The following is a 23130-nucleotide window of genomic DNA, read 5'->3' as shown; positions in this document are numbered from 1 at the left end:
TTTATGTAATTTTCGTAGCTAATCTGCTTATAGTATCGCTCGTTCCGCTTATAGTCTTTGTCGAGTGACCTTAAATGCTTTTGGGTTATATCCGTAATTGGCGTATGCTGGTAAGAGCTTAGTTGTTTCCGTGACTAAGCTGTTATAAGCTAGTTGCGCTATTAGTAGCTATTTAACCTAATCGTTTTATTCGTAGCTAATATAGTATCGTAAATATTGTTTAAGCGTTTGGTTAAGTCGTTCTGTTTATCTATCTATTTATGGGTGATAAGCTATGCTGAGCTTATATTTCGTCCCTAATTGTGCTATAAGAGCTTGCTAAAATTTAGCTATAAACGTGCTTCCTCTATTAGAGACAATCTCGTTTAGTAGTCCGTGATTGCTAATAATTGTTCGTAGGAATATATATGCTAGCTCTTCCGCATTGCTTGCTTCTTTATACGGTAAAAAGTACCTATACTTCGTTAGTCTGTCGGTAATAACGAATATGCTGTCGTACTTAACGTTGGTTATAGGTTCTTTTGATGGTGGTAGCTTTGTGATATGGTCGAAAGCTATCGAATCCTATGGTTTTTCTGGTACTAGTAGCGGTTGTAATTCTCTATATAGTTTATGTCGTTTAGCCTTGCTTCGTGCGTAAAGTTTATATTCTTTGATGACTTATCGTACTGCTTTTTTAAGCTGTGGGAAGTTATATTGTCGTCTGATCCGTTTTATTATTCTTCGGATTCCTTGGTATCTATGTGTTAGATGTTCGTGTATGTCTTATATAACTTTGTCTCGTAATTCTAGTAGTATCTAGATTTTGTTTTTGTATATTGGAACTTCTAAATGTTCTATATCGTATCCGTTTAGTGCTTTGTGTTCTTTTGTCTATTTTAGGATCTTTTAGTAAGTCGAGTCGTCGGGTTATACTTTAAATATTGTGTTTAGCTGTCGTTGCTAGTAGTTCCTGTTTTCGTTGATTTCTAGGAGCTATCCTTCCGCTATAGGTGCCCCTATGTTATAGTTACTTCGTTGACTAAGGGCATTAGCTCGACCGTTTTCTATTCTTTTTCTATGGATTATTTCGTAGTTGAATTCTAATAAGTATTCGGCCTATCGGATCTGTTGTCCGTTTAACTATTGCGTCGTTGTAAAATATAAGATGTTCTTATGGTCTATGTAGACCTTGACTTTATATTTGCTTCCGAGAAGGTAGTGTCGAAATTCCTTAAAAGCTTGAATGATTGCGAGGAATTCTTTGTCGTAGATAGGGTAATTGAGTTCTGCGCTATATAGCTTTTTCGAGTAAAATGCAATTAGTCGTAGTCTTCCTTCCTTGTCTTTTTGTCTGATTTATGCTCCTAGAGTAAAGTCTAATATATCGGTTTTGAGTTCGATTTATCGTTCTAGATCGAAGGTAGTTAAGACTAGTTCTTACGTAATCGTAGTCTTAATATATTCGAAAGCTTCGTTGGCTTTGTCGTCCTATATAAATTCTTTTTCCTTCTTCGTTAAGTCGTATAGTAGTGCTATAATCTTTCCGAAATCTTTAATAAATCGTCGGTAGTAATTTATAAATCCTAGGAAACTTTATACGTCCTTAACGTTCTTTAGCGTTAGCTATTCTTTGACTAAGTTAATCTTGTCTTATTATATCCGTATCTCTCTTAGTGAGATCGTGTGTCCGAGGAAGTTTACTTTCTATGTATAGAACTTACTTTTCTCTAGTTTAACTAGTAACTTCGTATTCTAAAGTACGCGGAGTACCTTATAGACGTGTTCCTTGTGTTCTTCTAGGGTGTCCGAGAAGATTAGGATATTATCTAGGTATACTACTATAAAGATATCTAAGTGTTCGCGTAGGATATTGTTAATTATTCGTTAGAAGGTAGCTAGTGCATTTATGAGTCTAAATGGTATTACTAGATATTTAAATAGTCCGAATTTCGTTCTAAAGGCTATTATCTATTCGCGTCCCTTTTTTATGCGTATTAAGTTATAGGCGCCTTTAAGGTCGAGGGCTATAAACTATTTTTTGCCGTGTAGTCGATTTCGTAGTTCCGATATAAGCGGTAATGGTGTTTAGTCCTTTATTGTAATATCGTTTAGGCGTCTATAGTCGATAACTAGTCGTAGCTTGCTGTTTTTCTTTGGAATAAATATAACTGGATAGCTTGCTTCGGATGTTAATGTTCGTATGTATCCTTTTCGTAGATTCTCGTCGAGGTAGTCGCGTAGCGTTTATAGTTGCTTTTCGTTTAGGTTATAGATTTTATAGAACGTCGGCGTTATTCTATCCTTAAGATAAATTTCGTGGTCTTATTAGCTATATTCGGGTAACCCTATCTCGAGTTCTTCCTTAAAGAGTTTATTGTATTTCCGGTATTCCTAGGGGATGTTCTTTATTCTATCTTATGGGCTTTGCTCTTTCTCTTAAGAGCTGGTTTCTCTTAACTCGAGCTCTTTGTTGATTTATTTAAGGTCTTTCCTTAGAGTGGCAATAACTCTTCGGATCTTTGTGTTGTGTCCTTTGTTCTGTTTATATCGGATGCTAGGTTGTATAGCCGTGTTAGTTAGTATATAGGTCTTGTTAGTCGATTTTATTGTGTTCGCCGGTTTAGTTACTGTTTTCGTTTATATCGCTAAAGCCCGTAATAATTTACTTAAACGGTTATCCCTTTTGTCCTATTTAGTGGCTAAATTATCGTAAAATTTTACTTTCTTCTAAATCTGCTAGTCTTAGAAACTTGCGTCTTCGTTCTAACGTAGCTAGCTAGTTTTCTAGTTAATTAGTGGGTTGCTCTCTTATAGCTATGGAAGTCCTAATATAAGGTCGTGTTCTCTAATGTCTATAATGTCGAAGTTAACTTGTTTGTCGTGGCCTTAGATATTGATATCGAGGTAATTAATCTCTATATTAATGATTCCGTTGTTATAGTTAAAGGCCTCTCCTTCGATATTCGTGAGTTTATATAGATCTATCTTATGTCTCTATATAAGTCGGTAACGATTAACGACTCTAGGTAAAACGTAATTGCCTATCGCGCCGTAGTCTAAAAGTATGCGTGCGTGATATCCCGCGATTTAGATGTCTAATACTATTTGGTCGCTATAGCTTGCCGTTGCTATATATAGGGTCCTTAGATCTTATCGTGTTGTGCTAGTCTATAGCCCTTTTATAGATAGTGTACCTTGTTTTTTGCTTGGTCTTTATTTGTTTTATTTAGGTATTTTTCTTCGATTTATTATTAATATCGTTTCTTTACGTTTTTATCGCGTGGTGTTGTATTAGAGCTTAAGAGACTGATTTCTTGTAGCTAATCGAAGATTTCTTATTTCTCGACGCTATGTCGTTTATATTGTGCTGCTTTGTAGTTAATTGCGTACTGTGCTTCGCAATTCTGTTCGTTTTCGTACTAAAGGTCGAGTTTTCGTTCTACGTCTTTCTGTTTTTTGCGTAGTGTTTCCGTGTCGATTCTTCCTTAGTCGAATGCGGCTTATAGCCTTTATATATATTGCTAATAATCTTTTAGTGCACCGTTATATCGTTTATGCTATACTCGTGCCTTTTTGTGTTTATAAACTCTATAGTTTAGGTGTGCGCATTCGTTGTAATCTTCTTTATCGTATTTAATTCGTTGCGTAAGTCTTTAGAAGATTGATAGTTCGGATGCCTTAGAGCGAGTAGCGTTATGCTATTCCTCTATTTTAGTGTGTTTATAGAGTTTGTATATCTCCGAAAGATATCTCGTTAATAAACTATAATTATCGCGGTATTTAAGTGGTGTGCCGTAATCGGGTTCTAATAATATAACTTGGTCGTTCGGGTAGCGTTGATCGATCTTCTAGTAGTCTAGTTCTGTGCTTAAGTAGGGTTTCGAAAGTACTTGTCCCTTGAACCTAACTAGGAAGGCGTCGTGTCGTGCCTTTATCTAGAAGTATGTTATATAATCTAGGTAGACGTATAATATCTATAAAATATGCTTATAGTGCTTATAAGTAAGTAGTGTTTATGGATTATCTTTAAATTCTCCTTGTGGTTGCTATTCTCGTTATAGAGCTATAAAGGTATCGACTGCGGCGATAGCTATAGCGTAGTCTCCTCCGCGTAGTGCCGGTTAATATCGAATTAGTGTAGCTTATTGGTTTTCCGTAAGAATTTAAGGTGTTTGTTGGGTTTTAATTTTAAGTATTTCTTTGAATTCTTCGAAGTATAGAGCGTGTTCTCTAATCGTGGCATTCTCCCTTAGTAGCGAGGGTAGTGGTATAAGTTCGTTCTCGTCTTCCGTTTCTCTAGGTGTTTCTTATTCTTTAGAGCTTGTGTCGTCGATACTTCGTTATTCCTCTTTGGGTTATTGTCTGAGTTTCGTGAGCATAAGGGCTGCGTCCGTGTCTTCTTTATTGTGTTGTTTGTAGACTGCCCGTCGTTGTTATCGATTTTTGTTTCGTATGTCTTCCTAGAATCGTTTGCCGTTCTTCTTAATCTAGTCTCGGGAGACTCCTTTAGGATAGGGGTATTCCGGTTCTGCGAATTTAACTTATTTCTATGTTTTAGGATCCCTTCGTTGCATTATTATAAGGGTTTTCTTTAGTAGCTTTAGGAACCATCCGGTACCGTTTTTATCGCTTAAGTATACCGTGTATTCGTCGTCGTAGTATATAGTCTAACTAAGGAGTTTATGCTTTGGTTCCTATTTATTAGTAGCGTTTAGGTGTTTCTTACCTTCTGGGGCTGGTGCCTAGTGGGTTTTCTTCTCTTTGCGAGGTTGTCTATATTCTTTAGAGTAATGTCTAAGTTTCCCGTAGTTGAAATACTTTCCTTTGCTTTTCTATGTTGCGTTTAGGTCTATCCTGCCTAGGTTAGTTATATAGGCGTAGGTAATGGGAGTTTCGCGCTTCTTTTTGTAGTTGGCGCGTCGGCTAAAGTTGTTTCCGTAGGAAGGGTTCTAGTTTCCTCTTCCTTGTTTCTTTTCTTAGCGTCGCGTATACTGTCTGTCGTCGATTCGTACTGCTATAGCAATATAGTCCGAGAGGTTGTTAGGTCGATTTTCCTTATAGAGCTCGTCCTTAACTTCTTCTTTAAGCCCGTCGTAGAATCGTGATATAAGGGGTTCGTCGTCCTAATTAAGCTTTAAGGTAACTTGTCGGAACTTCGTAGTATAATCCGATGCTAAGATCCTTTGTCGGAGTTCTTAAAGTTTTTGTTCGGCTTCTCGTTCCTCGTCGGTTATTCCGAATACCTTTATAATAGCTTCTTCGAATCCTTAGAAACTAGCAAAGACTTCGTCTATTTCGTTGTTTTGTCGCGCTGGTTGGTTATCGAGAAAATCCCTTATAATAGGTCTAAACTAGGCGAGTGCCGTTCTAGATAAATAATTTCCTACGTAGAGTACCTTTTCGACTAGGTCCGAGAGTTTAGTAGGGTAAAACCGGTGGTAGGCCTTAAGTTAGGTAAGAAAGTCTTAAAGCGTGCTATAAGTACCGTCGAATGGTCTTAGCTGTTTTAGTTTAACTGCTTCTCCGAGGTCCCTAACTTGTCCGTTGCCTCCTCCGTTCCTAAGTAACTATACCTTATGTCGAAGGGTAATGATCTCGCGTATTATGTCCTAAGGCGACATGGTGGCTCTAGAGTTGGTTGATCTAGCTTGCTATGTAGGCATGTTGATAGTTGCGATATTGCTTAGAGTAACGCGGTATTGCACTAAATAAGAGCTTTTAACGTGTGACGACCGGTGTTATTCTTAAGGGATAAACCTATCGAGGGGTTTATGTTGGTAGATATAATAGGGCGTAGTCTAAGCAATGATATATATATTACGTTGGTGATGAGTCGGAGGTCGTAGACCGTAGACTATAACTAGGTAATTAAGTAATCGGAATTAGAGATAAGATCGTGATAGAGATCGTAATAATTGTGTTGAAAGCTATTGAGCTATCTGTCTAAAGGAGTGTTCCGTTCCTTCCTTATATATCTCGAGAGCTTCCCTAGATCGCCGAGAGCACTAGGTGATCCCGTCGTCTAGGAGCGCTAGGGCGCTAGGGCGATCCTGCGATCCTAGCCGTGGAGCGTTGGAGCGCTAGAGTGACCCGTCGCTCTAAACTTGATTGGCCCGTCGGTCCGTTTAATGTTCCTTGCTCCCCACGTTACGTGTCCTCGTGATATGTGCTGGTCCCGCGGTTCGCTAGACCGTAGTCGTAATATTACCTCTTCTATTATAGTTGCTTACTATAGAATATATACGTCTCCGATTAAATACTAATAACTCCGCGATATCTATCTTCTTTAGCTTTAATCTCTTAATTTATAAATAGCTAGTTATCGCCTTTAAATAGACTAAAGAGTAGTTTTTTATAAATAGCTATATCTATTCCTACGCCCTTATATAGGAGGTCGAGCAACGAGACGGTCTTAAGTCTAGCGCTAGAGGCATCTTTCTTTATACTATACCTACCCTTATTATTTATAACTAAGGCTACTAGCTATAAGGACTACTTAATTCCTTTATATATACCTCGAGTAATAAATTTAGCTAAAATAGGCCTTAAGCGTTCTTCTTAGGCTCTTTACCTCTATAAATAGCTTCCCTTATATCCCCCTTATCGTTTCCTTTACCGGCCTTATTATTAGCCCTAGCTACTCCTTACTACGATAGGACCTTTTACTAGGTCTAAACGCTACCTAGCTAAGGTACTATAGCTTCCTCTAGCTTTCGACCTATATTACTCTTAGGATCCTAGATAAGATCCTTCTTAGGGGCTTCTACTTATTTTAGGTCTTTATTATTTTCCTTATCCGCGCTAACTTATAGGCTATCCTTTATAAGAAGATAGCTAAGAGGCGAGACTCTTAATTTTAGACTAATATCTCTTTTACTTATACGGGTAAGGTCGCTAGCCTCCTCGATTACCGCGTTATAGTCTACTAGCCGAGCTTTAATAGAAACTATATCTTTATTATTATCCTAGAATCTTAGACTTTTCTCGATAAGGCCGCTACTACTATAGCCGCGTCGGCCTTAGCCCTTATATCGCTACTAAAGCAGTAACCGTCCTCCGCTTCGGCGGCCTTCTAGGATGCCCGCGCTGCCTCTTTCTCTATCGCTATACCTAGCGCTATCCCGCTAAGTTCTCTGCCTTTAGCTTTAACTTCGGCTTTAGCCGATCCTATTATACCGCTATAAAAGCGTCCTTATCTTAAGCCCGCTAATACGCTAACGAAGAAACCGCGCCTATTATAGTTAACCTTAAAACCTTTTTTATCGGCCGCTACTAAAAGCTCTACTACTTAATCGTTCTCGCTTTCTAAGTTAGCACCCCTAGCTTCCGGCACCCCCTACTTCCGGCACCTCCCTATATTACTATCGCGTTAACTACCTACTATATCGTGACCGCGTTTTCTCGTATATCTCTTATTTAATAATTATAAAATAAATATTATTCGAATTAGCAATGCCTTATCTTTCTAAATATACCGAAAACCAGCTCTAAGAAGCGCTTAAAGCTATTAATAATAGTATACCTTAGCTCTAAGCTAGTCGTAAGTAGGGTATTCTAAGAATAACCCTTTAGACGCGTCTTAAAGGAGCCCTACCTATAAAGGAGGCAAAAGAGGCATCTTAAAGGCTTAGTCGAGAGTAGGAAAAACACCTCTATAAATAGGTTCTTACCTAAGCGGCCCTTAGGCTGCCTCTAACGTATTATTAACTTAGGGAATTCGCTGGCCGTATTATCGTAGCTAGTAGAGACCCCCGCCCGCTTAGAAAACACTAGGTTTCGAGCTTTTTAGCCCGAAACCTAGAGATTAGCACGATTAAAGGTAAATCTCTTAATTCTACCCGTATTAACGGCGCCTCTATTAGCGGGATTAAGGAATAGTTCTAATTACTTAAGCTGCTAGCTATATAGGCAATCCTACCGGAATCACGCTTTAATATAGACGAAATAGGCATCCTTAAGGGCCTTAGCTATAACGGGCTAGTGCTAGGGAGCTTAGAGAAGAAGGAGGCTATTAAGAAGCGGCTTAGATCGCGTTATTAGACTATAATCGTCGAATACGTCTCTATAACGGGCTAGGCCTTAACCCCCCTTATAATCTTTAAGGGCTAGGACCTCTAATAGTAATAGTTCCTTAACGAACTTAATTTTCTAAAGGATTAGGACTTCGTTACTTCCCTAAAGGGCTAGATAAGCGATTCTATCGCTATTTAATAGCTTAAGTAAGTGTTTATCCCCTAAATAAGGCGCTACCTATAAGGGAACGTTCTCCTTATCGTTAATAGCTACGGGAGCTATTAGACCGACGATTTTATATATAAATGCTTTAAGAATCGTATTTATTTTCTTTTTCTACTAGCATACTCCTCCTACGTCCTCTAACCTCTTAATATCTCGGTTTTCTCGCCGATTAAGGCTGCCTACTAACGTTAACTCGAAAAAATCGTATCTTTTAACGATATAGCGCTAATTAGCAAGGCTACCTTCCTCTAAGTATATTATTAGGCCCGGTAGGCCGGTCTAACCGAAAAGAATATTAAGGGCGGGTGGCGTAGGTTAGGACTATAGCTAGTTAATATAGCAAAGCCCTTACTAAGCCGGTTCGTCTTACCATAGCCGTTAACGCCGTTAACGCCGTTAAAAAGAAAGAATTCTAGTACCCTAGCTATTTATAATGCCCTTAAAACGCCTAAACGATTATAAGAAGTCCGTCGCCTTATTATAGGGCTAGAAAACCGCGGTTAAGTTAACTATACGATCCGACTACTCTTTAGTAAGGTTAGCCATAGCCTTAATAAGTAAAATTAGTAGCTTATAGCCTCCTAACTTCGAATATAGTAGCTAGAGCATTAATTATATCGTCTACGGCCTTAAAAATAGAAAAAGGTCCCTTAGGACCCTAATAGGCGGTTCGTATAGATTAAATAAGTTATAAAGACAAAGAAATAGCTCAAGCGCACGCTTAAGCCGGCTACCGCCGCTATAGCTAATTAGAACGTAGGATTTAAAGCTCTTTACAATAGCTAGCAGCTAGAGTAGCTAGAAACACTAAATTTAATTATCGTGATATTAAAATGCGGCTTTAATTGCGTTTAGAATATGCCTGCCTTAGTACTACGAAGGGTGCTAGAAGTAGGGGGTACCGGAAGCTAGGGGTGCTAACTTACTACCTCTTCTTCTTTTAAGCCGGAGATAATAAGATAGAGTCCTACTTTAGGAACCGTCTTAAGACCCGCCGTTAATTCGATCGTTACCTATATATTAGACTTATCGATCTAGCTGCTTAGAAACCGCTACCTAGGTAAAAAGATAATAGAAATAAAGTAACTACTTAATATAATAGTTTATTAATATAAGTTATAATATTTATAGAAAAGTAATTTAGTTCTATACTTTATCTTACTTCTTAGTAAATATCTATACTAAACTATAATCTTATAATACTCTATTTATAACTTTAGATCTTATTATTATTCCCTTTTAGACCTTCCCTCTTTAGTAATCTTTTTTTAGTATATATACCTTTTTATAAACCTTTTAGTCCGCCTTTTAGTATTCTTTCCTATAGTATACTACTCTATAATATCTACTATAGCGACTTACGCCCGCGGTTATCCTATATACTTTATATAATATAACCTTTATATAACTAGTACGTCCTAAGAACTTATTATATATTTTATACTCTTACTATATTTCCCTTATTATTAGTTATATTTCCTATCTTATTTCTACCTTATACTACCCGCTTTTATATAAAGATATAACCTAAACTATAATATAAGCTTTATCTATATATAGTAAAGATATTAGTACTTTATAGGATATTTATCGTAAACCGCCTATAGTATTTATAGAAAGCCCCTAACGCGCTATAATATACTAATTTATACTCCTTTATAAGAGGCATTATAGCCTATATAAATTATTCCTTATATTTAGTATCCTCTTTAGCGCGGTTTACGCTAGTAATAAGGCTCCGGGTAATACTATAGCTATATATAAATTACTTAGTACTAATTTAGTATATAAATTTAAATCGAACTATAAACGTTACTATAACTAACTTAGCTATAATTTAGATACTATAGGTAATAATATATAGGTAGGTATATATAATAAGAAGGATAGGGGAAAGCCTATAACTTTAGATCGGATTCTACTTATCCGATCTATTATATCGGCTCTTCTACTTATCCCTTTTTACCTTCGCCTTACTTTTCTTAATATATTATACTATATAATACGTTAGCGCGCGCTCCTAAGGCTTCTATATTTCGCCCTTAACCGGCCGTCGCGTAATATAAGCTATTATAGGAAGGAATTACTAGTTACTTAGTACTATAACTACTATAAATATTTTTAAATAGATAACTCCCTCTCTAATATTATCTTATTTAACGTTATCTTATCTAATATTATTTTTATATATTAACTTAATCCTTTAACTTTCGTTTTAAAAGGCTCTTTATATAACCTATATTAGGTTGCCTCTCTTATTATTATATTATTAGCCCTCCGTTTCCCCTTACGGCGCTTCCTCGTCCCTTATTACGTCGCCCGGCGCCGTCGCCTTAACTCTTTAGCTTCGATCTCCCCTATCTAACTAGCGTAACGCCTCCTTAATAGTCCTCTCGCTTAGTACCTCGAGCCTAGCCTATACGGCAGTTATATCTATAGGAACCCGGTTGCCTACTAAGTCTCTCTCCTATACCTTAAATATAAGTATAATACCGTTAAGCGTTTAGTAGCGCGATAGCTATACGTATAAGCTATATAGGTTATACTATATAGCTACGCGTATTCTATTAATATTCGTTATCTATATCCCTTATAGCTTAAGGGCTACGCGCTCTAGCGTCCTACCCTATACCTTATAGTCTATATACGCGAAGGCTACTACGTATAGTAAACCCTTCTAGCTAATATCGTTCCGCTACTACGGCCGCTTTCTCTAGCGATATATCCTAACGCTTATCGGCGTTAATAAGATCGTGCCTAGTAGTATACCGACGAAGTAAAGGTCCCTTATTATCGCCGATTTTAAAATTATCCTTACTAGCGGCCTAAAGTAGATCGTTATATTAGCTAAGATCTAATACCTTAGGTATACCTTATCGATAATAACCTTAACCGCCGAATAGCTAGCGCTATTTACTAGCTTTAGCCCTTATTAGGTATTATAGTTTACGACGACTAGTATCTTAAGCGTAAATATAAAGACGGCCGGCACCGGGATCTCGCTATCGTCGCCCTATTTAAGTATTATAATCGCTTCTTCTTTTATTAATAGCTCCTCTTTCTACCTATACTTAGAGATAAAGATATATATTATTAACCGCCGCTAGACCTAGAACGCTAAGCTCGCCTCTATATTTAGGTTCTACTAGTTCCTATTAAGCGGCGTTACTATAGTAATGCCTATCTTTTAAGGGATCCGCCTACCCTCTTAGTAGTACCTTAAGTTAAGGAGGTCTAGGTCTATACGGTCCTATACGCCTAGACGGATCCGCTTTAGTAGCTTCTATAGCTCCCGGTCGCCGGCGGCGCGTATCTACTTATCTAGTATAACGACCGTTATAAACCTCTTCTATAGCGTATATACTTTATTATGCTAGTAATACTACTCGGCCTTAAACGAGTTATCCTTATCTTATAAGATAGCCGCGCTAGGTAGGAGGATTAACCTCTCTTAGACTAGCTAGAACTATTAAAAGTCTTTAAAAAGAGGATAATAGGGATCCCCTTAAAGTCTTCCTATAATCCTCGAAGCTAGTAGAGCTGCTTATTTACAGCGTTTAGCGTATATACTCTAAGTATACTTACCTCGTCGATAACTAGTACCTCCTTTTCCTACTAATCTATTTAAGACTAGCCGTTAATAAACCACTCTACTTATTTCGGTAGCTATACCCTATTAAGGTCCTTAGCCTTATTTACGCCGCCCGCCCCTTAGTCTTTAGTAAACCTATAGGTAGAATAGATCGTAATTCCGTTAATCTATACTATAGTAGTCCTTAATATCGCTATAATTAGTAGACGATTTAAAATACTCTTCCTTTTAAATAACTTAACGAGTACCTTAATAATTCGCGACTTACTAGTACCTCCCTTACTACCGATAAACTAATATAGCTAGCTAATTTAACGGGGGCATCTATACCCTAAGGAATATACATAGCCCGCGTAGCAGAGTCTTTAGCAGGGTCCTTAGCAGGGTCCTTGGTAGGATCCTTAGCAGGATCCTTAGCAGAGTCTCTAGCTAGCCCTCTTCTTAATTAGATACCATGCCCCACCCCCCTTTCGGTAACACCCACCTTTCGGTAGCGCATTAGGAAATATCCCCACCAAAACCCATCAATTTCACTTACACCGATTCCAGCCAGCTTTGAAGATATTCACAAGCCGTCACTTGGAGTAGATAGAGGATTGATTGAATTCTACTTTTCGATGGTTGAATGTTTGTACAGGGGTCTGTGGCCTGTGCGTACCTTGCACGCGAAATTACCATCCAACCCCCTAATCTCCTTCCGCCTCCTGACGATGATTCTTCTCGTTATTCCTCCACCACATGACCAAAATGACCTTAAAGCGGCCTCGAGTATTTATACGGAGGATATTATGGCTAATGCGATAATTGATGTCACAAAACGGCTTGTCGCAGTACCGCGCCGCCCAAAAGTATGACATACCTCAGCAGTCTATTTCCGACAGACTCAAAGGCCAGGTAGCCCTGGCTGATCAGATCCAGCCTCGTCAACTCTTGAGTAAGTCTCAGGAAGCTCGCTTGGTTTCTTGGATCCTCCGCCAAGAGTCTCTCGGCTATGCCCTCCCACAGTCAGATCCGCGCATGTGTGGAGGCTCTATGAAGCAACTGAACAACGAGCGGACAGTGGGGCGCAACTGGGTCTCTAAATTCATCAATCGCCATCCGGACATCAAGAACAAGCGTGGGAGACGTCAGGAAGCTAACCGATTTAATGCTTTTACGCCTCGTGCGGTTCACTGGTTCTTCGATATCAGGAAAAGGAGTATGGATGGATTAAACCAGAAAATACCGTGAATGTTGACGAAGGCGGTATTATGTCTGGCTTTGGTGAGTATTTGGCTTGTCTTTCATTACTTTTACTAACCAGACTCTTTTTGCCAGGTTTGGATAGTCTTGTGGTTGGGAGTGCAGACCCAAAACGGAAGGCCCTTCTGAAAGGGCCACAGTCCCGCAACTGGACCTCATTTATTGAAGCTATCACCGCGGACGGCCGTGTCCTTACCCCTGGCATTATCTTTAAGGGCAAAGAACTTCAGAAACAGTGGTTCTTGACGGAATTCGGCAAAATAGCCGACTGGCATTACATAACGTCGCCCAACGGATGGACGGACAACCATATCGCTATTGAGTGGCTTGAGAGGGTCTATTTGCCCCAGACGCGACCAGCCGATGCCTCAGATGCTAGACTGATCATATTAGATGGACATGGAAGTCATGCAACGGTGCGTTTCTTTATCCACCTCTGTAGGAATTACCGTTAACCGGGACCAGGATGCATGGATGGCCACATGCTTTTGAACAACGTTTATTGCTGTTACCTTCCTGCCCACTGCTCTCATGGCCTCCAGCCGTTAGATAACGGTGTATTCAATGCCTCCAAGGCAGCTTACCGGAAAGAACTTCAGAAATTGACCTGTTTGACCGATTCTGCGCCTGTTCATAAGGTCAATTTTATACGGGCATATGCTAAAGCGCGCGAGGTTGGAATGACGGCAAAGAATATATTGTCCGGCTGGAGGGTCACTGGGAATTGGCCGATCTCACGATCCAAGGCATTGCGGCATCCAGAAATTCACGCGGACATTGTAGAGACGTCTCCAAAGTCCGCGCCATTTTTGGGTTCTGATGATACGCCAAGAAACAGCCGCCAGATTCGCGATTTCGGAAAGAACAAGACTCCTGGCACCCGGAGACGATACGCCGTGATAGCTAGAGGCTTTGAAGCCCAAGAACAGACGCTTGCCGAGCACAGCAACAGAATCGCGAAGCTAGAGGAAGAAGTGGCCCGGCTGCAGAGAGGCAAGAAGAGGAGAGCAATTCCGAACCCGAACAGACGGTTCATGACTCTCAGTGAAGCTTTGGTGGCTGAGGAAGCCATTCCCCAAATTAAAAGCCAAGAGATAGCCGTTGTGCTGAATTCTGACACAGAGGAGGAGGCGGTCTCAGAGGTGGAGACAGCTTCAGTGATCGAAGTCAAGGTGGCACCCGAAGCCCTTCCAGTCACCACCAGATCCGGGCGAATGGTAAAAAAGCGCCGGTACATATAAGAGCGTCCATTTCTCTACGGAATGATATAATTTTTGTGTTTATAATGTTAAGTTCTGATCATATTTCATGTAGTTCAAATGGTAGACTTTTGGTGGAGAATTTTTCAATTGCGCTACCGAAAGGTGGGTGTTACCGAAAGGGGGGTGGGGCATGGTAATCCCTTAGCCCCTATTCGTCTAGGGAAGAAGGAGGGAAAATTCGGTCTATAAAAGAGGTCTCTTTTCCTCCTTAGCTAGCAGACATTATCTTTATCTATTAGCATCGATATCTTCTTCTATTATTATTATCTTCTTTTATATCCTCTTTTGCTAATATACCTTTTTAGCCCTCTTTGCCTTTGCCTTGCCCTGCTTAGTACTTTCTCGTTTCCTTCGTCCCCCTTAGACCCCCTCGTCCTTCGGTATCTAGCTGCTGCTGTTACTACTATTGCCGTTGGCGTGGGTGTGTCTTTAGGTATGTGCCGCAGCTAACGTTAAACTAATATCGCCCCTATTTATTTATTATATTAAATCGAGCTAGTAGTATATTAGTAAGAACGCGATTAACTGCCTCTTATTTAGTATTAGCTATATTACTAGCTTCCTACCTATTATAAGGAAGGAAGTTAATAGGCTAAGCTAAACGTATATTCCTACTTTTACGTTACTAGCCGTCTTATTAAAGTTAGCTATTATTACTTTAATATCGTCCTCCTTAAAGCTAGTTACTACCTACTATAATATAACTCGGCGGTCGCTTTCCTAGACTATAGGTATAGTTTATATACCTTAGATTATTCTCTCTCTCTCCCTTAATATACTTATCTACTATAACTTAATAGCCTTAACCTAATTCTATAGTAGTAGTATAGCCCTTAAAAATACCCTCCTTAGTATACTTATATAACTTACCCTTTACTTAGGAATTATAGTAGCCTTAAGCTCGGCCGTTAAGTATAGCGCCGATTAATAAAACCGATAGAGCTGCTATATTAACGCTATAAGCTTTAGCGACTTAGCTATCGCTTAATTTATACTTACTATACCTTAGACTACGTCGATTAGCTAGGTTATATCTCCGATATTATTAGGCTAATACGTCGCTATAGATTCTATGCCCGCCCTGCCTATTTCGCCCTCCTTAATATATATAACTATAGAGTTACTATAGCTAAATAAGGCCGCTTATTACTTAGCGTTGTATTTTACGTCTTTAGCTAACTATTAAAGTAGCTATATATTATTAACGAGATATAATATTCTCTAAGCTAGCGCCTCTCGCGCCCGCTCTTAGATACTATTAATCTCGCCTATTTCTTTATATAATAAGGACTCTTATAGTATAAATAATATAAGATACTATATAGCTACCCTTAAAAAGAGGGGGCGGATTAGCCTCTTTAATAATACCTACTAAGAGAGTAGTTACTATATATACCTTTAGTAGCACGACTTATTATTATCGTCGTTACTAAAGTCCTTACTTAGGTAGCTATCGAGGTAGACGGTAGTATACTTACCTAGCCGCCTAAGTACCTAGACCTAGCTTTTTCCTCCTAGCGCTTATTTATCCTTAAAAGCTACCTCCCCCTAGGCTATATAGCTCGCCGCCTCCTTATAAATACGTTTTAGTTTTATAAGCGATATATAGTTATATAAGTATAGCCCTTATAAAAGCTCTCCTTAGTACTAGTACGCCTCGATATAAGAGATCCTTAAGCTTACTTCTTTAATAATAACGACCGACTTATCTAGAATATCGTCTATATCTACCGCGCTACTTACTTCTTAGAGATACCGCTATCGCTAAAAGACTTCCTAGTATAGTAGAGATATATTTAGGTACGCCTAGGCGCTACTATTAGTAAACTTAGCTAGATATCTAAGAAGATAAGCAACGACCTCGACCTATAATAGCGGACGCTTTATAAATACCTAGTTCGCTACTCTTATTAAGAACTATCGCGTCTTATTCCCCTTAATAGGGTTATCGGTAGTAGCGTCTCTACCGCCGTCCCGCCCTTTATTAGCTATGCTATTACTTATTAAGGCGGCTAGTAGCTCGGCCGCGGCCGCTATATACTTTTATACTAGGTCCTTTACCTTAGTCGCGTAGTTTATAATATAATAGATAAGGGCTATAGTCTTATACTACGTTATAATAAAGGAAATATTATAGTTATACTAAAGCCCGATAGCGATAGCTTTATTTTATCGATTAACTATACTATATATCCTCTAGATCTATAGTACCCTATTTACTATAAGGGCGGTCTTATTAACTAACCTCTATAGCGCCTTAAACTAGTAGAGATCCCTTTTCCGCCCCCCTTTACCTAAGGAATACTTTATATAGGTTAGGCTATATATATATACTTACGTCGCGCTAGTATAGAAGTTAGCCTCCTTATTAAACGCGTCTAAGAACTACTTAGTATTATTTAGTAGGGAATTAATATCGGACGTTATAGATCGCTCTACTTATATAGCGTAGAACCCTTCTTAGTCTAGATCCTACCTTATACGTTAGCCTAACCCTATTTATCTATTAAAAGAGTACTTTAAGCCGCTAGTAACGTACCTTAAGTATTCTTACCTTAAAGAAGATACTATTAATATATTAAATAATTTATTTATAATATACCGCTTAATCCTCCTTATAGATATTAGTAAGTATTAAGCTAAGATATATATTTCCTTATAACTAAAGTAAGCTATAAATTTAAAGCGCCCTTTATTCGGTAGTTTTTATAGCGCTATAGTACTTACTAATATACTTAAATACCGACTCTTTACTAACTTTTATATAATAATTAAAGAATAGCTTTATCTCTTAGTAGAAGAATATAGTAGAGCTTATAGGGTCTAATATAGCTAGCTATACTTATTTATATATATTTCTAAGGCCTTCTAAGAACTCCTCGGCCGCGTTAAGATCGCGTATATAATATACCGCTAGTTATAGCTTTACTAGGTTTATAGTATTATTTAGGTTAATAGTAAACTAGATAGCTAGCACGCTATAGCTAATAATAAGCGACTAGATTTTCCGCTATATATTAAGGTAGACCTCTCTCGATATAGGCTATTAGTAGCTATAAAGTAAGAAGCTCTTAAGAAGCTCTTTTATACTACTATCTATTATCTTACTTAAGCTCTCTAACTTAACCCTCGCCGCCTTTAACCTTTCTATAGTTATCGAACGTACTATATACTCTACCTTATAGAAGTTCTTCCTCGCTATACTTAATATACTAACCTAGCGGTTCCTAAACTATACCCTTATATTAAAGATAAGAAATATAAAGATATAGTATAGCGTAAATCGACTATTATAGCGCTAGAGTATAATATTAGCCTATATTTAAAAGTTTAAGCTTTAAGAGGATATAAGCTCTCCCGCGGCCGCCTCTACCTTAATAGCCCTACCTTATAAGTTAGCTATAGCTATCCCCGTATTAACTATAGTCTCTTTAACTAGCCTTAGTCTCTTAACGTTAAATAGGAATAAGGTTAAGAACGTCCTAGTAAAGAAGGACGCTTTAAAGGAATTAGTAAATTCGGCCCCCCGCGAAACCTAGATATATAGCTTATAACTATCGTCGCTACGTGCTCGAACCCCCTTACTAAGGACCCGACCTATGCTCTTAGGCTCGTACGGCTATCGTCGGTACCTTTACTAATAGCGTTATAGGTAAACTATACCTTCTCTATATCTACGACGTTTAGCGGTCTATTAAGCGTAAATATACTAAAAGATATTACCTCGTTAATCGCTAAAACGTTCTAATTAAAGCTACGTTTAATTTTATTATAAACCTCGCTTTCTCTATTAGGCCTATAGCCTTTACCCTAGCCCCTTAATTCTTACTTATAGTTAAGTAAGGCAAAGAGCTCCTCGATCTCTATTAACCCTTTATCGTCTATAGCGCGCTCTCTAGGAGGTATAACGTGCGCCGTCCGCGCCTTCTCTTATATAAATAGCTCGTTCCGCTCTATATAATCGTATACTAACGATAGCACCCCGTTTATTAGATCTCCCTAGCTCTCTATCTCTACTACGTTAATCTTAATCTTAGCGTAATAAGGATTATTCCTCTTTAGATAGATAAAGGCCTTCTCGACTACCTACCGCCTTACTAATAAGAGACTTAATAGGTCGCTCGGTACTAGCTTCTCCGCGCCCTACTATAAGATATAGATCTTATTTAGTACTTATAAAAAGGGGTATAAGATCACTTTAGTCGCTAGCTCCTATATATTATTTAGAAATACTATAATATAGCCCTTAACGTACCTTAGGTATTCTAAAGGTATATAAGCAAAAGCGGAATTTTAGGAAATCAAGGAATCACGTAAGACTACGTGATCGAGGGGAAGAAGGAGTATAAGGTAGGATTTTCAACGGAATTTATTAGTAGTATATTAGTGTATAGAAGAGGTGTTAAAGTTAATAATTCTATCTCTATCTACTAGCGGATATACTGTCTTATATAGATAATTGTAGCTGAACGGAAGAACCTTTCGGGACTAGATTTAGGCTGCCGTATAGCCCTAAGACTAGGGAATTTCGTGGTACCTCGAGTAAATCTAGAAGTGTCTTAGTTCCACTAATATTCGTGTTTAAAGGAGGTTGGTCGTGCCGGTGTTCTTAAGAGGTCTTAGCTAGCATTCTAAGCTAGCTCTGTTCCTTCGATTCCCGATTATACGATAACCGGCAACCCGTTTAATGCATAATAACATGCAAAATAACGAGCGATTCCTACTCTATAGGATGAGATTTTGTCTATAATTAGTATACTACTTATTGGCTTATATAATCGGGAGAGTATATTATAGCTGCTTTATTTATAGTAGGAACACCGTTCCTTATAGGTATCTTATAGCTTACCTCTAGCTACCTAGAATACTATACCTTATAATAAACCTATAATATAAGTTTAGTAAGATAAGTTTCTTTTTAACTAGTATAAGTCCCTTAAGCTTATTAAGGAATATATACTTATAACTAAGGCGACTATAAAGGTAGACGGCTAGCGATAAACTCTTACGCGCTAAGTATTAGCTATACTTAGCGTATACTAATATAGACTCGCCCTTAAGAAAGTAGCTTTAGTATAAGAATAGTAAGCGGCCTTCTTTTAGGATATAGCTTAATAGCTATTAATCTTATATAATCTCCCTTAGCTCCTTTCTTTTATACTTATAGTAGTATAGTATATATATCTATATCGGCAAAATACTTATATTATAAAACGCATAGTAAAAGTCTTATACTATTTATACCTTTCTCTTAAGTAATATTAGCGTATACTATATTTAATTATTAGATAATCTCTCCTTTATAGTAAAGTCTTCCTTTAAAAAGCGTAGTATACTCGCTAGGTCCTCGGCCTATAGCTCCCGTCTCCTTTACCTTCCGATTCTACTTTAAACTTATTTTATCGGGCGCTCGTCCTAGCTATAAAGACGGGCTCTCTTCTCCCGCCTCTTAGGCTACCTCTATCCGCTCGGCTTAGCGTCCGCTAGCCTTACCGCTCTATCGTCTATACCCTAGTCTAATACTCCCTTTACCCGCTAACTCTATCCTTAATAGCGCTTAAGTAAACCCTATATAATCGATACTACTAATTGCTCGCTTTATCTTAGGTTTTTAAGTACTAGCTCCTTAGGCTAGATAGGTTAAAGTATCGCTCCCTTTTTTAAACGAACTATTAATATATCGCTAGCCGCTACTATATCGCCCTACTCTAGATAATAGGGGTCTATAGCCCATAAGCCTCTATATTCTCTACGCGATAGGGGCCTTAGAATCTAACTACCGGCCTTAATATAAGCAACCGCCTTACTTAGCTTTACTATAAGACTATCTACTATACTACTACTACCTTAATATTAAGTACTATAAATAGACGATATATTATAAAGCTTTAGCTCTTAAGCTCCTCTTCTTAGATAATCTCGCTTATAGATACGCTACTTCTTTTAAGTAGGAAACTTCTTAGATTACTTCCTTTATTACTATAGTATTTCTTTCTCTATAGTGCTTTCCTACTATATATATAATATAATAATAATCCTTTATATTGCCCTATTACCCTGCCTATATATATCTATACTCCCGGTCTTAGCTAGCCTATATATATAACTTATTAGCCTAACTTTATTAAAAGCTGCTCTTTTATCGCCGCGCTCTCTCCCGCCTACTTTAATAAATCTTAAATAACCGCTATACTAAGAAGAATACTATTATATAGTTCCTTTTCCCGTTAATATAGACCTTTAGTATATATATAAATATCGGTGCTAACCGCCTACCTTATACTTTAAAGTATACTCCCTAGCCCTTTAAATACTATCTTCCTTACCTTACTTATTAGTTCTTAAATAGTATCTATAAGTCCGCCTTAGCGTATAATATACTTATAGTATTAAGGTCTATCTAAACTAAACCGTTGTGCCGATTAAGGCTATTAATACTAAGAAGCTAGCTAGATTCCTAGATCGACCTTAGATATCTAACTTTATTATATCCTAATAGTAGACTTAATAAGTATTACTATTTACCCTAGAGTAAATCTCTATTTAGCCCGGATTCTCTAGAAATCCTCTTTTTTAATTAGATAATATATATCTTAGTTATTATTGCGATATCTTAAGTATCTTTAAGTCTTATCTTATACGTCGCGCTTACCTTACGCGGGGGATAAACCCCTATAGTAGGGCCCCTCCCTAAGGGGGACCCCTCCCTTACTAGCTTAGGCGCTTAAGTTTACTTTTCCGAAGTTAGAGCTCTCTAGAAATTTCTAAGGATTTTCTATTAAGAGATAGCTAATATAAAGTACTAGCTAGTAATATCTAGGTACTTTTACTTTAGCGGGTTAGGCCGAATAGAGATTTACTCTAGGGTAAATAGTAAAACTTAACTTAATATAGCTCTCGCTTAGCTATATATAATACCTATCTAACTACTAATAACCTTTTAAGAGGGATTCTTATAATACTACTATAATCTCTTTCCTTCCTTTAATCTAATTTACTGCTACTATCTACTCTATAGAATAATAATATTAAAGGATATAACTAAACTTTCTTTTTCTTTTATAAACTTACGCTTAATACCTATTATTCGCCGACCTTTAACTTCCTATAATATAACTATTACCTTACTTAACTTCTAACCCTTAGCTATTAATATTACTTACGATTATTAGGCTAAATAGTTAAGGCTCTTCTAAAATCTTTCCTAGCTAATTCCTATATACTACCGCTTCCGATCTATTACCTATTAAAAGGGAGTATTTACTAACTACTATTAAGTCTCCCTTACCTTAGCCGCGAACCCTCTTTTAACTAGTAAGAAAACCTACCTTATAAGATACCTACTATTACTTTACGTAACCCCCCCTTCTTTATACTTCTACGCTAACTATATCTACTATATCCTTATAATATTAAACTTCTAGCTAAATATCGATGCCTCGTCCTTCTTAGTCCTTACGGTAACCTCTTAATAGCTAGAAAAATACTAGCGCTAATATATCTATAATAGCCTTTATCTAGCTTAGCTACCTATCTAGGTTCGCCTACTAAAATAAGTATTATATTAATAGGCTTAATATAGAAACCCTAATAATAGTCTTCCTTTTAATACCCTTATAGCTATTAACTTTAGAGTATATAGTAATCCGGTTAAATACTAACGATCTATTAACTTATATCTTCTTTAGCCTTAATATTTCTATATATAACTAATAGATAATCCCTTTTAAATAGACCGAGTAATAGTTTTTTATAGTTAGTCGTATTTATCCCTTTACCTTAATATAGGAAATCGAGCGACGTAATAGCTTAGAGTTAAACGATAATAATATTATAAAATATACTATCCCTATCACGAAAAAGATATAGCCGCCTATTAGATACAAGCGACAGCGTTAATTAACGCATATAGTATACGCGATACACCCCCTTAGGGATATCGGGTCAATTCGTCCCGGGATACCTGGATATCCTAGACCACAGCGGGAATTTTTATATAGGCAGGCCCCATGCTGAAACCGCGCTCAATTGCGCTGGCGGGACTCGAACCACGGGCCTTCGGGTAATGCGCGCCAGGCTAGCCAGAAGTGCGCAGTCACCGGAAGTTCCCGGAGGGGTAACCCCTCCGCCCGGGCTCATAACTGTCACGAAAAAGATATGGCCGCCTGTCAGATACAAGCGACAGCGTCAATTAACGCATATAGTATACGCGACAATCCCCGCGCTTATTATCCGCGATTATAGCTACTAGCTATAGGTCTATACCCTTAACCTCTCTATTATTACTACCCTCCCTAATAATTGCTATAAAGTCGTCCCTTATACCCTTAGCTCGGCGGATACCTTCCTAACGATATAACCTATTATCTCTTTTACGGGACTAGTTATCGGTTCCGGCCGCGACCTTCTATATAGAAATTCGGCCGTGGCCCTTAGCGATACTTAGCTAAGGTATTATAGCTTTATCTAGCCCTCGACCTTTATTTATCCTAGGATTCCTAGTAAAATACCCTATAAGGGCTATTATCCCTTCTAAGTTTTCGTTATCTTCCTTATTTACGCTAATCCTTAGACCTCCCTATATAAGAGGATAACTAAGAGGCCCGATAGCTAGTTCTAGCCGAACGCTCTCCTTACCTATATAGGCAAAATCGCTAGCTTACTAGATTACCGTATTATAGCGTATGCCCCGGCCTTTAAGTAAGACTATATCTTCTTCGTCGTCCTTAATATATAGACCTTCCTCGATAGGGCTATATCTAACTAAGCTTCTTCTATAATATAACTACTACCGACGATACCTAAGCGCTTAGT

The 23130-nt window shown here is 38.0% G+C and overlaps 1 protein-coding gene across 1 annotated transcript; it reads left to right on the top strand.

Moving 5' to 3' along the window:
• Positions 1 to 13062: 13062 nt before the first annotated feature.
• Positions 13063 to 13546, top strand: HRG_03767 (DDE superfamily endonuclease domain-containing protein; the record flags this gene model as incomplete). Its single annotated transcript, XM_044862238.1, has 3 exons — positions 13063 to 13075; positions 13130 to 13470; positions 13520 to 13546. The coding sequence occupies 3 exons, from the start codon at positions 13063 to 13065 to the stop codon at positions 13544 to 13546; spliced, it is 381 nt and encodes a 126-aa protein (XP_044723264.1).
• Positions 13547 to 23130: the final 9584 nt, after the last annotated feature.

Source organism: Hirsutella rhossiliensis (genome assembly GCF_020360975.1).
Source record: "Hirsutella rhossiliensis strain HR02 chromosome Unknown scaffold00003, whole genome shotgun sequence".
NCBI lineage: Eukaryota > Fungi > Ascomycota > Sordariomycetes > Hypocreales > Ophiocordycipitaceae > Hirsutella > Hirsutella rhossiliensis.
The sequence above is the reverse complement of the archived record's forward strand: the minus strand, read 5'-3'. Positions and strand labels throughout refer to the sequence as shown.